General features: G+C 35.3%; 1 protein-coding gene across 2 annotated transcripts in view; it reads left to right on the forward strand.

The window, feature by feature from the left end:
- ADGRV1 (adhesion G protein-coupled receptor V1) overlaps positions 1-16034 on the forward strand; it is a 202908-nt gene that overhangs the window by 71361 nt on the left and 115513 nt on the right. For both annotated transcript variants that reach the window (XM_039386937.1, XM_039386938.1), the window contains 13 exons: positions 248-387; positions 807-1416; positions 2353-2568; positions 3758-3973; positions 5074-5318; positions 5503-5684; positions 6427-7238; positions 8881-9090; positions 11836-11966; positions 12258-12357; positions 13375-13554; positions 15078-15241; positions 15758-15851. In XM_039386937.1, coding sequence (XP_039242871.1) covers positions 248-387; positions 807-1416; positions 2353-2568; positions 3758-3973; positions 5074-5318; positions 5503-5684; positions 6427-7238; positions 8881-9090; positions 11836-11966; positions 12258-12357; positions 13375-13554; positions 15078-15241; positions 15758-15851 — 3300 coding nt within the window. The remainder of the gene's footprint in view (positions 1-247; positions 388-806; positions 1417-2352; positions 2569-3757; positions 3974-5073; positions 5319-5502; positions 5685-6426; positions 7239-8880; positions 9091-11835; positions 11967-12257; positions 12358-13374; positions 13555-15077; positions 15242-15757; positions 15852-16034) is intronic.

Consider the following 16034-nt stretch of genomic DNA (forward strand, 5'->3'; position numbering starts at 1 on the left):
GGTTTACTGTATAGCTCCCCACCATCCTAAATTCTCCTCCATTTTTGTTCATTCAACCTGTAATTTTATTTCTATCCTTCTCTTAAAATAATACTTTTTTTGTTGCATAGTTCCAGGACTGCATTACTGGAAGTCAGTTCCTTTTCCATATGGAGAGTTATCATGCATTTGTTTCTTTAGCTGTTTTCTTTCATGTAAGAAAAAATGCTAGGAAAAAATAACCCTTTTGGGAAATTGCACTTAACAGCTAGCTTGGGAATTGCATCCTACATCCTCGTGACCATTGAGGCTTCTGATGATGCTCATGGTGTATTTGAGTTCAGTGCTGAGTCACTCTGGGTGAATGGAACTGAACCCGAAGATGGAGAAAGCAATGTTGTGCTGCAGGTTAGAAAGCTTTCAGTCTCATATTGTGGTATAGTACTCTTTTATCTGTTGTTACTGATGTTCTGTAATATTTTTGTCATAAGTCTGTGAGGTTTGTAACAACTTTGTTATGCACATCTGTTTTTCCAGTTCATGCAGAGTTTGCTAAAACATATCGTTCCGCTTAAAGCTAAAATAGTAATAATATCTACAGATTTAAAATGCTTTTCCTTGTTTACAATTGAATTACTACTATCTTAAAATAACAGTGTTGATGATAAAAAAAATGTAGCAAAGCTGAGATAATAAAAACTTCAGGTTTTAAAAACAGATTTATCTTCAACTCATCTTGTTATTGTCTTTGCTTATTGTATTTTGCACTTTTGTATTTTTCTTTCTCAAAGTATGAAAATATGCAGATCTTTATATTCTTCTCTTAGGTTGTGAGAACTCACGGGGCCTTATCGGAGGTGGTGTTGCATTGGATCATAGTCTGTGATCTTACTGGAGACCTGATCTCTACAGATGGGAATGTAACATTTGATGTTGGCCAAGTGAGAACAAATATTACAGTACATGTTTCTCCTGATGAAGTTCCTGAACTGGATAAGGTGTTTTCAGTTTTGATCATCAATGTCTCCAGTGGTCGTCTTGGAAATCATACTAATGCAACATTAACTATTTTAGCAAATGATGATCCATATGGAGTCTTCATCTTTTCTGAGCAAAACAGACCGATAAAAGTTGAGGAAGAAACAAAAAATATCTCTCTGGCAATAATAAGGCGTGGAGGCCTCCTCGGTACAGTGATGGTGATGTACAGAACTATTGGCAATGATGAAAAGTCACTTTTTCTTCCACCTGGTGTTGTCAGAGCAATAGAAGGAAAAGACTATATACCCATTAGAGGTTATGTGGTCTTCGCAACCAATGAAAGTGAGGCCACAATATCCTTGCCTATTTTGGATGATGATGATCCTGAGAGGTCAGAATCTGTTTTTGTGGAGTTAAGCAGTATTGTTTTGGTCAAGAAAGTGCAGGATCGGACAAGTAAGTGTCTTACATAAAACCTGCAATTTATATTTAAAGGTTAGTTTTTAATATTTAACAGGATAAATATTAAATGTAGCAAGTTAGATGAGGAACTCTTTACCTCTGCCAAACTCTGTATGGTTAAGATATTTGAGAGTTACCTGACTTGTGCCCTGTTAGCATTTATTTCCTTTGGCACAGTATTTTATTACAATTGGAGGAGCATTTCTTTGTCCCTTTTGCATTGTCTTACCCAAGGTCTTTCAGGCCAAGTGTGTTACAGTACTTTTTTGTGCTGCTCATCTAGTGTTGTTTCTGTAAAGTTCAATTAGGAATTAACTAAGCTAGTGTTGCTTATTGAAACACAAAAAAATCTTATAAAAAAAAAGTGGTGTAGAATTACAGACGTGCTGCTTTTTTGGTATAGACAACTTTTACTTCATCTCCCATTCAGATAAATTCAGGTAAATTACAGCCCGATTCATGCTTCAAAGCTTCTTGGCATATTTAATTGCTCCCCTTGCCCCCAGATTATTCTTAATGTTAAGAGAAAGTTCAAATATTATTCCCCTTGGAGTTGCAATCTTATTTACACTTCATCATAGCAAGAGTAAAAATGGAATTCTTCTGAACTGTATTGAGCTTACTATTGGCCTTATAGACAAATAAATAAAAAAATAAATTCATAGTACCTCATCTTTTAAAAAAAATTATGGTTTATATGCTCCAGAGTATGTAGAATAATGTTATAAAAAATGTATCTTTCTGCCAGAATGTAGTTCAAACACCAAAAATATGTTGATGTAGTTATACTTTATCCAATTCTAGAAAAGAAAATTTTGGTGAAAACTGGTGACAACTAACCACTAAACTCACATGTGTGTCTGTGGACTCTATAGCCATGGATAACAAGGATAGCAGGCACCCCCTCACTAGGTTTTCTTTATATTGCAGTTATAAATTCTCCTCGACTTGGATCAGTGGGTGAGACAATTGCTCATGTAATTATCAATGCCAATGATGATGCTTTTGGAACACTTCAGCTTTCAGCTCCAACTGTGCGAGTTGCTGAAAATTATGTTGGACCAATCATTAACGTGACCAGAACTGGGGGAATATTTTCAGATGTTTCTGTGAAATTTAAAGCTATGCCAATAACTGCAACAGCTGGTAAGAAAGCAGAATATCAGAAGTATGCAATCTGTGTTAAAGTTGAAAGAACAGTCAAAGCAAACAACTGTGTATTGAATGCTCTTATTATATAACAAATATGAAAAATTAAGTAGTAAGACATCGACTGACTCTGATTAGCAAATGAGTCCAAACCCTATAAGAATGTTCATGCTTTGGCTTTTAGAAAACTCTGAGACATCATCACTGGAGAATCTAAAAGACAAATGAGGGAAGGCGTGTTTGTTTGCCTAGTAGCCCACCACCACTTAAAAAAAAAAATACTGTAGTAGTATAGCTACTGTTTAGCCCTGTGTACATATTTAAACCCACTATGCATTGTTTAGGTGAGCTTACTGGGGAGAAAGCGAGAGCTAGGGATGCAGATGTAAAACAAATGGGAATGCAGATAAACAAATGGAAGGTAGACTTCTCCAGTTGGTCCCAGCTGTAGAAAAGGTACATAAAGAAAGGAGAAAACTTAGGAAGACTGCAGGGTTAAAATTACTTAGACAGCTATAAATCAAATGCGCTGTATTTTAGTTATGTCCAAAATTGAATAGGCAGGTGATACATGCTCTGAGAACTGGCATTTTTGTTTTTATGTAACAGATGATTATAAATTGTGTAGCTAGATTTATGTCAAAGAATGCTTTCTGTTAGTTTCTGAAGTGGAGCTGTGATCTTGTGTATCGCAGTTGTTCATCTAGACAGTCTTAGAGACAAATTTGCCTAAAGTAACATCGACACGCAAAATGTGCCCTTTACTGAAATCTACTTTGACAAAGATGCTTCTGTTTACTTTTATCTCTTGGAAAGCCAGAGAGCAATTATAAATCAAAGACAGAAACATCTTGGTAGTGTGACGTTGTTAACAAGAGACAATAATGGACCTTTTGTAACTACCTCTTGGTCTAACAGTGCAAACTCTGTTTTGGTCAAACCAAGTTTTATTTTCATCTATCCAGGTATCTAAAAGGCAATGGGAAATTAAAAAAAAAAAAAAAAAAGACAGACTTGTGTTGTCTGGGTCTAAAAATAAAGAAAAAAATCATAAAAAACACAGAGAAATGCATGTATAAGGAAAAAGAGAAAATGGGTATTACTGATGATGTTCACTACACTGAACCATAATGCATTGATATTATGTGGTTTTTAATGTTTTGGGTTTTTTCATCTACAAATCTAGGCGAGGACTACAGTGTAGCCTCATCAGATGTTGTCTTACTAGAAGGGGAAACAAGTAAAGCTGTGCCAATTTATATAATTAATGATATCTACCCTGAAGTTGAGGAATCATTTTATGTTCAACTGCTGAACCAAACAACAGGAGGAGCCTTGCTTGGATCTTTGACGAGGGCAGTCATAACTATTGAGGCTTCTGATGACCCATTTGGATCCTTTGGTAAATGAGTGCATATTTTCTTTCTTCTGTTAACATTTTTACTGTGAGTTTGTGGTTGAGGTGTTAATGGGTAACTGAATAAAAACATTTGGAAGGGGAAGTCTGGATGAAGACAGTAAAGGAAAAGATAGGATAGACTAAATTAAAACATGTAATTAAGAAGTAATGATGCTTTAGTATGACAAAAAAAGTATTATTTTGTCAGTTGATATGGCAAGATTTTGGAATCTTCTAATGGAGATAAAGGGATTTTAGTGTACTTTTCTTATTTTTTATGTATTCAAAGTGTTACATTTCTGTGATATGTTTAATCATTACTGTAGAAATCTCTCTTTTTTGTTTGTTGTTTGGTGTATAGTCTATTTTTCTCTGCCTTCTCCTTTGGCTCAGTCTTTTCTCCCTTCAGTACTCTTCTTAGTTCTTGTTCTAGTAGAAGGAAAAAATAAATAATTCCAGGTGGAAAATTAATTAACTTAATTCCTAAAAACTAAAAGTTTAATACAGGGAAGACTTTGAGTACATTAGGCGTAGCATTGCCAGCAGGTTGAAGGAGGTGATCCTGCGCTTCTACTCAGCCCTGCTGAGATCACATCTGGAGTGCTGTGTCTGGATGCAATACTGTGCCATGTGCTCTAGGAGGACCCTGCTTGAGCAGGGATGATGGACCAGATGACCCACTGTGGTCCTTTACAATCTGACCCAGTCTGTGATTGTGTGATTCTGTGACATCTACTTAATATATTCCATGTTAAATTGTTTTGATATATTTCTTCTGTAAGTGACATGAAAGCTCGTAAGAAGTGTCCTTGCTGGGAATAACTACGAAATTATATTCTAAGACCTTAAAACATTTCATGGTTAGACTCAATTATTGTGTTGGAACAGACTTTTTGGATGAAGGCTTAGTTTTCATGATAATTTTCTCTGCAGATGAAAATATGAATATTGAAAGTTTGCTTTTAAATTTAAACCTGATTAAAAGTGATTTACCTGTGCAAGTAAATGCAATCAAGTGAAATAAAACCGAGTACTTAAGAACTGATATATTTACTTTCAATTTCATTGTTAATGCACTCACATCTCTCTGTGGCATACTTCAGTTTTTCAGAATACCAAATTCACTGTGGAGGAGCCTGAATTTGGATCAGTAACCCTAAATCTGCCAGTAATCCGCAATGCTGGGACACTGGGTAATGTTACTGTTCATTGGGCTGCTACCATTAATGGGCATCCTGCTGGTGAGGACTTGCAGTTTGCCAAGGGTAATATTACTTTTACCCCTGGGGAAGCCATTCAGATGTTGCTGTTGGAAATCTTGGCTGATGATGTTCCAGAATTAGAGGAAGTAAGTAAAGTGTTCTGTCTTTCTTGAATAGTATTAGAGCTTTAACTTGTTTAAGAAATGTGTGCAAATCAAAACAAGGAATATTCTTGCAAGAAGCTCAGATTTTACTTTGCTTGTGATTATTTTTAGAAATAGCAAAAACTACTCAGCTGCATTATTTGTTTTTCTTTTTTTTCTTTTTGAGATTGTCCATGTAGAATTAACTCAGGCCTCCAATGGTGGTGCTATCGGGTTAGATAGCATGGCACATATTGTGATTCCTGCCAATGATAATCCTTACGGCACAGTTTTCTTTCATCAATCCTCATATCGAATTCAGGAGCCACTAGAAAGAAATTTGCTTGCAAATATAACAGTCAGGAGAAGGTTTGTATAATGGTTACTGGTTTTGTATCTCTTATTTTTTTCTTATTTTTCCCAGTTTTTATTTTTTGGTATAATTTCAAATGTCATGCTCTTGTATAAGTGTTTGCAGCAATTTCTTGATCTGCCAGCTCAATTAATTTTTGTGTCACTTACATTGATTTTGAACTAGATGTCTGCTTATTGGAAATCTGCATAAAGTATTTAAATGTAATACACATTTGTAGTGTAAACCAGTGTACACAGTATACTTGAAGTTTCATTTTGCCTGTTTAATTATCAAACCATTTAAAGCTGCAAAGCAACCTGTTCCTGTGATGTCAATTGGAGGACAAAGGGCATCAACCTTTGTGTGGTGGAAGACAAGAAAAGGGGAACAGGTTTTTTGCATGTGATATGTCCCGAGGACACCTAGGAGGAATGATGACAATGGGACAGCACAGGCTTTTTCTTCTTTGCCAATCCTAAGAAGACTAAGTTAATTCCTCAAAACAAATGTTTGCATACGTGCACTTCTAATTGGCTGCTACTCAAACTATAAATAATCAAACTTACTCTCCAAAAAAAAATGTTATTTACCAGTTATTCTGCTACTAGCTTCAAGGGAGTCCACTTTAATTTAACTTTTCAGCAATTTAGAAAGGGTCCATTGGTTTTGTTCACTTTTATTCTTAACCAAGCAATATACAGAACATTAGACATGCTTCACCAGCTAATATAACATTTTTATTTTAATGTCTTTTAGTGGGGGAAGGTTTGGTCAGCTGCAGATATTTTACAGCACTTCTGAGACTGACGTCTTAGCTCTTGCCATTGAGCAAGGTGAGGATATCCTGGCCTATTATGAGTCTCCTGTACAAGGAATTCCTGACCAGCCATCCAAGACCAGAGCGAACGTGTCGGCAGCAAGTGACCCACTGTATGCCTGTGCAACTCAGTGCCTAAAAGAACAAGCATGTTCAGCCTTTACATTTTCCAGTGCCTCTGAGATTCCTCTCTGCCTTTGGCTGACAGCAGAGATCAGCTCATTAACTAACACGTCAGGATTATGGACCTACAAGAAAAACATCAGCAGTGCATCCACTCTGTTTAGCACACAGGCCATTGCTGGTAGTGATTATGAATCTGTCATAAGACAATGGGCCATCATGCAGGAAGGGGAAGAGTTTGCAAACCTCACAGTTACCATACTCCCTGACAGCCTACCAGAGCTGGATGAAAAATTCACTATCTCTCTTTTGGAAGTTCAACTAATGAACATCTCAACCAACTTAAAAAATCAACCAACTGTAGGACAGCCAAATACTTCCACTGTTATCATAATGATGAACGGGGATGCCTTTGGAGTGTTTAAGATCTACAGTGTAAGCCCCAATGCAACAGAGAAAGGTCTGTATATTGAAGTAGAAGAACGCCCTCAGACCGAGGTGCAGCTAATGATACACAGGACAGAAGGCAGCCTGGGACAGGTGACAGTGGAATGGCGTGTTGTTGGTGGAACTGCTACCCCAGACTTGGATTTTGTGGGTGTTGGTGAGATTCTGGTGTTTGCTGAAGGTGAGGCAAGGTTTTGCGCTAGCTTCTGTTGTATCAAACCAAAGAAAAACAGAAAGAACCTAACAAACACACAGACAAACTAAAAGGGAAAGAAGATGAAAAGTATAAATATTTAAGTATTTTAAAAGAAATATTGCAGTGTGTATTATAGACATTACATTTTTACTAAATAAATAAGGAATAATATTGCTGGAAGTGGTTGCTATATCAAGGATAATGAAAATGAGAATTGGACCTTACTGGTCTTTTGGCATCTTCAGTCAGCACAGTATTAATTTTTAATGATACATCTTTTTTTATTCCAATATTATGTTGTTTTTGTAACATAATGTAACAGGATATTTAAAAAAACTGCAAAGAGGATGAACAATTCTGTGGCAGGCATTACTTAAGCACCATGCAATGTGACCAATGTATTTTAAATTTTTAAAGTCTGAGATGATTGAACAGTTGTTTAGAAAACAATTGACAGGAGTGTAGTAAAGATTCTAGTGTGCATTTAGCTTGCTAAATCACCTGAACTCAAATGAGGGGTTGCCAAGAGTGATTCTGAAGCTGACATGTGATTACATTAGTGTTTATAAGTTCAGTGACCAGGAATTGAACCCGGGCTGCGGCGGTGAGAGCGCCGCATCCTAACCACTAGACCACCAGGGGGCCCTAGAAAATGCCCCGGGAAAATGCCCAGGGCAGATGGAGCTCGTCAGCCCTGTAAAGCCATCCATCTAAGAGAAGGTCACTCTAAACAAACCTACGTCCTGAGGACCTCGCTGCCACCATCCAAGCTTGCTCAGCCCTGGCAGATGAACCTCAGGATTAAAGGGTGGGCTCAGTTCAGCGCACACTGGGTCTCACCTAAAAAATCCACTGCGCAGGCTCGAAGGGTAATGACCTTTCCCAATTCGTCGCTCGCGAAGACTGGCCATACTATACTATACTATACTATAAGTTCAGTAAATCTATTTTCAAAATACTTTGAAAGACAATACAGCAAAAAATATATGTATCTTGTAAACTGATATAGTCATGAGAATGGGTTATGTAGACACACTGAGTAATAGGATTGTGTTGCAAATTATAATGGATTATATGTATTATATGTAATCATACATATGTATGATTATACATAAATATTTAATTGATTGTGTTTCCTGTTTACATTACCATTTTTTGATATTCCACAAGACAGATAATTAACACAGTGACAGCCCACTTTAGTGCATTCTCCGGTCCAGTAGATGTATTCAAATTGAATGTACATACATGTGGATAACGTTCATCAGAGAATTTATGCACTTGGTAGTTTTTTTTTACAAGCATTATATTCCCCTTTTCTAATTTAAATATGAAATCCAGAGAACTTATAAAGCAAATAAAGAATTCTATACATTCATAAATTATGCCTACATTGTTAATTTCTACATAGTATATTTAATAATTTGTTAGTTGCATTGCCTAATATACCTTTTCATCAGTAATCAAATAAATCTTCATAATGACATTCAGTAACTTCTAGACAGGTAAATAAATATTTTCCATATCCTTTCTTATACTATTTGAATATTTACCAGTAGAGGTAAATCTTTTTAAAAGATGATTTTCATGTGAACACATAACTACGCATATGTTCTTCTCCTTGTAGGTGAAACAAAAAAGGTCGTCACACTGACCATTTTAGATGATCCAGAGCCAGAGGATAATGAAAGCATCATAATCAGCCTGGTCCATACTGAAGGAGGAAGTAGGATTCTTCCCAGTTTCGACACTGTCACGCTGATTATCCTGGCAAGTGACAACGTGGCAGGAATCATTAGCTTCCAGACATCTGGAAGGTCTGTTATTGGTTGTGAAGGTGGGTCCTGTGTGTTGACCACACTCTGTTTTAGCATGAACTTCCAACTCTGTGTTTTCTGTTGATAATGACTCAGGGATTGTATCACTGTTCAGAACATGCCAGCAAGCAGAGAATAACCACATATTTGGCACACATTTCTTTGGATTTTTAGCTCTTGCAAGCATTACACTTACATGAAATCTATGAAAAGGATGAATACACCATTTCCAAAACCATTTTATATATCATCTGTTCTTTCCTGTTTTTCTGAAGATTAGGCCTTGCTTCTATTGGTATAGCATTTCTAAGCTCCTTTTAGCATTTCTTGTCTTATTCATTTATACTGTATTCCAGAAATTTCCGTCCTACATACCAGTTAGTAGTCTGAAGCAAATATCATCTATCACTGGTTTAATATTAAATCGTCTAGAAAATATTCCCACAGAAAGATTAGGATCAAATCTTCTATCTTTCTGACTCAATAACCCACTGTTTTAAAATTTCTCTTTATGCTTTTTTATGGTATCTCATGTAGCAATGTGGCAATCTTGATGTCATGGCTTTTGAGAAAGAACAATATTAACTGGATATCTAGTGTCTACTAGTGCTTTGAGAGAGCATATTGCATGTTTGACCTAAGGCTTTGTACAGTTCTGCGTAGGGTAGTAGTAGTACTCAAAGTGATTGCTTTTGCCAGCCTTTGCTGGAATCTCAGTGTATTGAAGTCTCACATTTTTCTGGCGTGTAAACTGATGGGCAGGGAAACTATACAAAACAGAAATTTGCTGTCCAGGAATGTGTGCATTGTATTTTCTGTTGGAAGAAAAATTCTGTCTCAAGAGAACATGGTCTGTTTTTTTTCCTGAAATGAAAAGATGTGTCTTAGTTTAAGACTAATGCTGGGGTGGAGAATCCAGTGAATGGCCACCCTTTCACCAATACAGAGAGACAAAATGTGAAGAGATATAAACGAAAAATAACAATTTATTGACCAGAACTATAGCAACAAACAGAACAGTTCAAACCAACAACAGAGATCACCTCTAGTCTGCCCACTGCCTGTCCGACTGAAAACATGGTTGAAGATGGAGAGAGTTCTGGTTCCTTCCAGGCGGCATCTTTCCCCCAGCCCCTACCAAAAATGTTGGAAAAAAGGAATAAAATACAAAACCTACTTAAACCATGACACTGTAGCATTTTAGGTTTTATTTAGATATGGTTTGTGTTAATTCTCTGCTAGTCTGTGCCCGTTTTTTTATTCCTCCACATTAGTGGTCCTCATTTACCTGCCAAGCCAGCTGCAATCTGGCAGGATAAGAGCCACTGTTAAGGAGCACAAGGAATTACTAAAAACCATCTCATTCCCAAAGGTTACAATGACCTGGGATACATTCAACTGGTTAAATATTATTCATAGCATGCTAGCAAATGCTGGCTATTTGAAGCTGAAGTGCTGTAGTGTGGAAATTACTTGATTTCTTCAGCTTGTGGAAAAATAGTGCATTGCATTGTAGCAACAAAGAACAACCAAACTAGTTACCTAAGGCCCTTATATAATTTCAGTGCTTTTATTTAATTTTGGTAACAATCTTTTTTGTTATGAAAGCAAAAGTTAACAGACATAAATTCAAATATTGTTACCTTTTATATTTATTATTGAAAGTTTCTGTCAAGCAAATCAGTATTCTTTTCAAGGTGTACATATTTTTTATCACCTTATTGAGGGCAATGGTAGCATTTTAGCACAGGCAGAGCTTGCAACAGATGTGTGGCTATGACTGTATTAGGTGAAAACACAGTGCAGTAGCTTGAAATGGGGAACAAGAGGAGGATTGATGGAGATCTCCTCCTTCTTCATTGATAAATGCAGATATCTAAAGAAATATTTAAAATGGTGGAATATTAAAAAACTTAAAATAGTGAAATTAACTTAATAACACTCAATCTTCAAAATCTGATTAGTACTTGTATTATTATTTCTTACTGGATAGGAATAGCAAAGATTTTGGTAAATCTGACCGAGAAACATGGGTGAGTAAATGACTACCTGTGGAAAAAGTACTGTAATTACTTATAGATGCACATTGTCATTTGATACTGATTATTCCAGAATTATAATAAATTATTATACAATATACATTACAAATTATGAAACATTAATTTTTTGCTTTTAAATACTTTAAAATTGTGGATTTTTTTTTTCTGGATGTTTTCTAACACTGATAACATTTTTAAGTTCAAACTCACATAAATGGAACTTTCAGGTAATTACAAGCATTTTTCTGATTGCACTGTGTAAAGTCAAAAGACACTGCAGACGTTAGGAACATGTATATTCCTTGCCAGTTAGTTGTAGTAGAAAACTGTGGTATAGCTGAGTATACAGCATTTACTCTGTTGCGTAGTTCACAGACCAGTACTGCTCTTCTTTTTGTGCATGTTTTGATGGCACTTACTCATTTGTACCAGGTTCCTTATATTTTGGTAGTTCTTTCCAAGGGTGAACCAAAAACAGATGGGTTTTTTCCAAGAGTGAGCTAAAACCAGAGAAACCCAGGAAGAAAGAGTTTAGGTTTGTGGGGTTTTTGTTTCAATGTTAAAAATAAATGTGTTATATAACTACTGTGAAGCTCACTATTAAAAGTCTTAAGGTCTTTCAGAAAAAAAAAAATTAACTCTTATGCATGTTTTTGACTTCTCATTTTAATAGTTGAATTGTAGGAGAGGAAACTCAAAATATTATATCTTATAATTTGTTCCTAGGAGAACAACTACAATTTCATATTGTACGAACTGCCCCAGGACTGGGAAATGTTACTGTTGAGTGGAAGATAGTTGGACATAATGTAAAACAAAATTTTGAAAACTATTCTGGAATACTCTTTTTTCCTGAGGTAAGTCCATAAGCAAATCTAGTGGCTACAAGAGAATATTGTAATTTGAAGTGAGGTGAGGAAACAAGTGTGCTTTTTTAGCACACTTTTTTTATGTTATGGTGGGGTTTATGTTAGGGGTGGTGTTTACTCACCCCTTTACTCCAGGAGTTCTAAACTGCAGGGAGTTTATAGTTTTAGATACTTTAAGTTTACATTTCTTAAAAATATTGTTCAAAATACATATGATACTGTGGTATCACTTGTACTCTATAAACTAATGACTAACCATTTTATCAACAAAATAAATAGGGGACATTGAATACAACATTGTATGTTCACTTACTGGATGACTACATTCCTGAGGAAAAAGAAGAATACCGCATCATCCTGTACAACATCAAAACAGAAGGTAATGCACAACTACAGCCTGCTATATCATAAAATTACCATTTAGTAGTGTAATATTTTCCTATGTATTAATCAATTTTGGAAGCATAGGGCTAAGCATACTGCAAATGTTGTAAACTGTGCAAATTTTGTTCACATTTTATTGTAAGATCCTTGAAACTTCTTTGTATATGTGTGTATATATATATATAAATCCCACAGTGTCTTTGCATTTTTCCTTAACTGACTGTTTAATTCAGTGCTTATTTGCTTCCCTTTAACTGAATATAAACTTGAGCATACTAATATGTTCTGGATACAAGTGCCATGAAATAAGTGGATATTTTTATCTTTGAAAACAATCTTTTCATGTCAAGCTGTCTTTCTGATCTGTCTCTGAATTCCAGGATGTCAGCATATTTTATTCTTCCATTCAAATTATAATGAGAAAACCATGAAACTGCATCCCTTCTGAAATACCTTTTGTTAAACTGGAATTAATATCTAAAAACCAAATTAACGTGACATAAGTTGTGTTGCTGCTAGGTGCCTTGCCAATTTGCATTAATAATTTGTTTACTGTAGTAATCCTTCAGGATAAGTATCAATTAATGTAACTATTCATCAAGGCAAGACTGTTAGTAATTTCTTAATGGAATGACTGAGAAGTTGAATATAATTTTAACTTGTGGAATGAATACCTAGGAAAACTTTCTCTTTCGTTTTACAATAGAATTAATTTAGGAAAGTTGATATTTAACACTGACCCTTTTTCTCATTTCTTAATACAGTTTTGTAACTCTATACTTCGTATGCATACAATTCTTGTGATTGAATATTCTTTTATTTGTTATAGAATGTAATTATGTATACATTTCATGAAGTTTACCATCTGTAAACTTCAGTCAGCAGTCGTGTTTGGTTTGATGTCATTTGCACTGTTACTAGCTGTCATTTGGATGTAATAGTAGCAGTAATATAAGACAAAACTTTAGTTGCATAATGCTGTATTAATTGTAGTCCATTGATTCTTTTGCAGGAGTTTATTCTTCAGGTGCTGCCATTTTGGATAGTCAGGGATATGAAGCTGTTCTGACAGTAGAAGCTAGTGATGAACCACATGGAGTATTGAATTTTGCTTCTCCATCCAGGGTAGTTTTACTTCCAGAGGAAAACAAAACAGTTCAACTTTTTGTTAACAGAGAATTTGGATCTCTAGGTTTGTATAACAACTCCAAGAGAAGTTAAGTTTTGTTTTTGAAATTATTAGGCAAATGAAAGCTATGACAGGGAAGCTGGAAATTTAGAAAATCTTGGATACAGTTGATATTTTCAGAACTTCTAGGCCCTTAGTGCAGGCTTGGAAACTAAGTTTTAGCTAAAACTGGAGCCTTAGCCCTCAATTTCACAGCAAGGGGTCTGTTGTGGCGTATAACACAGCTAATTGGCTATTAGGATTGTATCTTTATGTCTGACAAATCTGTCTTGAAGCGTGGCTCTGTCCAGAAGAAATAAAAAGCATGAGAAAAGGAGCTTGAATGAAATTATCATTCCCACATCTTTGCCTCTAAACTTGCAGAAGTTGACAGCTTAGGAATGTCCCATGGAAAAAGTTTCATTCATGCCACTGCATTTGGTTCTCCTCTGAGAATTCTGTATTCTTTTTTAATTCAATTTTTCCTTTTAAAATCAAATTGAGTGGTACTAACTTCCAGAATTCAGTGATGTGCTGTGTGCAGGAATATTTACTTGTATTAGTTGCTTGAGGATTTTAAGTTGCATTAGGAGATAATGTGTAATCATTTTCTAATTACATTTTTAGAGTATATTTAGACATCTTTGGTAATCTCTTCTAGTTTCTGTTATCTGTTTTGAAGTGAAGTGACCAGTTAAAACAAATATTCAAGATCTGGACACGCCACAGATTTGTAGAGGCATTTTAATGGTATTTCTGTGTTTTCCCATTTCTTTTTTAATACCAATCAATATCTAAATTAACTTTCAAACACTACTCAGGAAACTAATACTTTATTCTAAGTATGTCTGGTAAATGTAAAATCTCTTAATTAAAGTTTATCATTATTTGTTAATACTAAGATTCTTTTATACCTTTTGTTATATTTCATAAAGACTAGCTTTGAATTTCATCTGTCATTTTATCTCCAGGATCACTTTCTTTAAATTTGCAACTTAACTTGCTCTGACAGATTAGTGAGACGTGGCTTTTTTATTAAAAAAAATAAATTATGTCTAACTTTTCCCCTTAGTAAAATTTATCAGTGTGCTCCCTAGTTTTTATTCTTTACTGGAGTCTTTGTCAGTCTTTTTGGGAAGGAAAATAGATTTAGCACTGCCTTTAGAGCCTTTCTTAGATACCGGTTGTTCCTGAAATGTTCTACTTCCCTTGGCACTGAACCTGATATTAATAATACATTAGAAGTAGCAGGTAGTACTTCAGTAATGTAATATTTTCAGTCCCCAGCACCTCAAATGCCTGAATACATTTGATCCTAATGCTTTCCAAGTCCTGTGTTGTTGGACAAATCATCAAAGGCTGGACTGAAAGCGTGTTAAAAGCAATAACAAAATTCTATCGGCTCCAGATTACTCTTTTAATCCTTCTGGTTTGCAGTTAGGCTTTTCATTTTGTCAAGGAGCATTTGATTTCCTTTCTTTGTCTGTTCTGGTAAGCATTATGTAAGAATTGAGAACAGTTGGTTTTTTTGGTCATATTTTAAACAGGTGCTATCAATGTTACATATGCCACAGTTCCAGGATTGGTCACCTTAAGTAATCAGACAGAGGGGACCTTGGCTGAACCAGGAGCTGATTATGTAGCTGTTTCTGACTCACTGATTTTGGAAGAAGGAGAAACTTCAGCTGTCATAAGTGTTACTATTCTAGAGGTAAATTCTATACCCTCTCACTCTGTACACAGAAAAGAGAAAATTGTGGAACCTGAACCTTGCAACCTATGTATTACTTGAAGCTATAGATTTTATTGTAATTTAGAAAGCCTGTGTCTTAATGGTAATTTCACATAAGGATAAATAACAACAGAGAACAGTACTACCTATAGTTAAATGAAATTAAGCTCTCTCATTAAGACTTTATTATCTGATATTCAGACCAGTGTAATTCATTGCTTGCTACAGGCTGTTACCTTATCAATGGTTGGAATTTATGCCTTTAAAATTGGGCAGAAGTTTATTCACATGTCTAGTTCAGTGTCAACACACTTGTTTCCATGAAATAAAATGTCTTACTTCATAATTCATTCAGGATAATACATTTTATATGAAAGTGTTGCAGGAAAATGTTGCCATAATGTAAGAGACTTCTAGTGTGTTGCTTTTTGGCAACTTCTGTTACAGTTTCTTAGAGAAAATGAAAAGAAGATGTGCTGGATTTGTGTTTTGTAGGACGATGTGCCAGAAGTACAAGAATTCTTCTTGGTTAATTTGACTTCAGTGGAACTTATTATGAACCATTCAACTTCTTCCCTACCTAGGCTGGGTAAAACAACTTATGCAGAATTATGTTTAACTTTATTTTTATATCAGTTGCAATCATATTATATTACTCTGGCATATTCTCGTTATTCCACTTACTTGCCAACTATGCTAATATGTGACCAGGTACTCTGCATGAAACATTGTAGAATATCAAATATAATCATTATTACACGACTTCTTACTT

The sequence above is a fragment of the Pipra filicauda genome, unplaced genomic scaffold (genome assembly GCF_003945595.2).
Source record: "Pipra filicauda isolate LSUMZ 115617 unplaced genomic scaffold, ASM394559v2 scaffold517_size385040_pilon, whole genome shotgun sequence".
Classification (NCBI taxonomy): Eukaryota; Metazoa; Chordata; class Aves; order Passeriformes; family Pipridae; genus Pipra; species Pipra filicauda.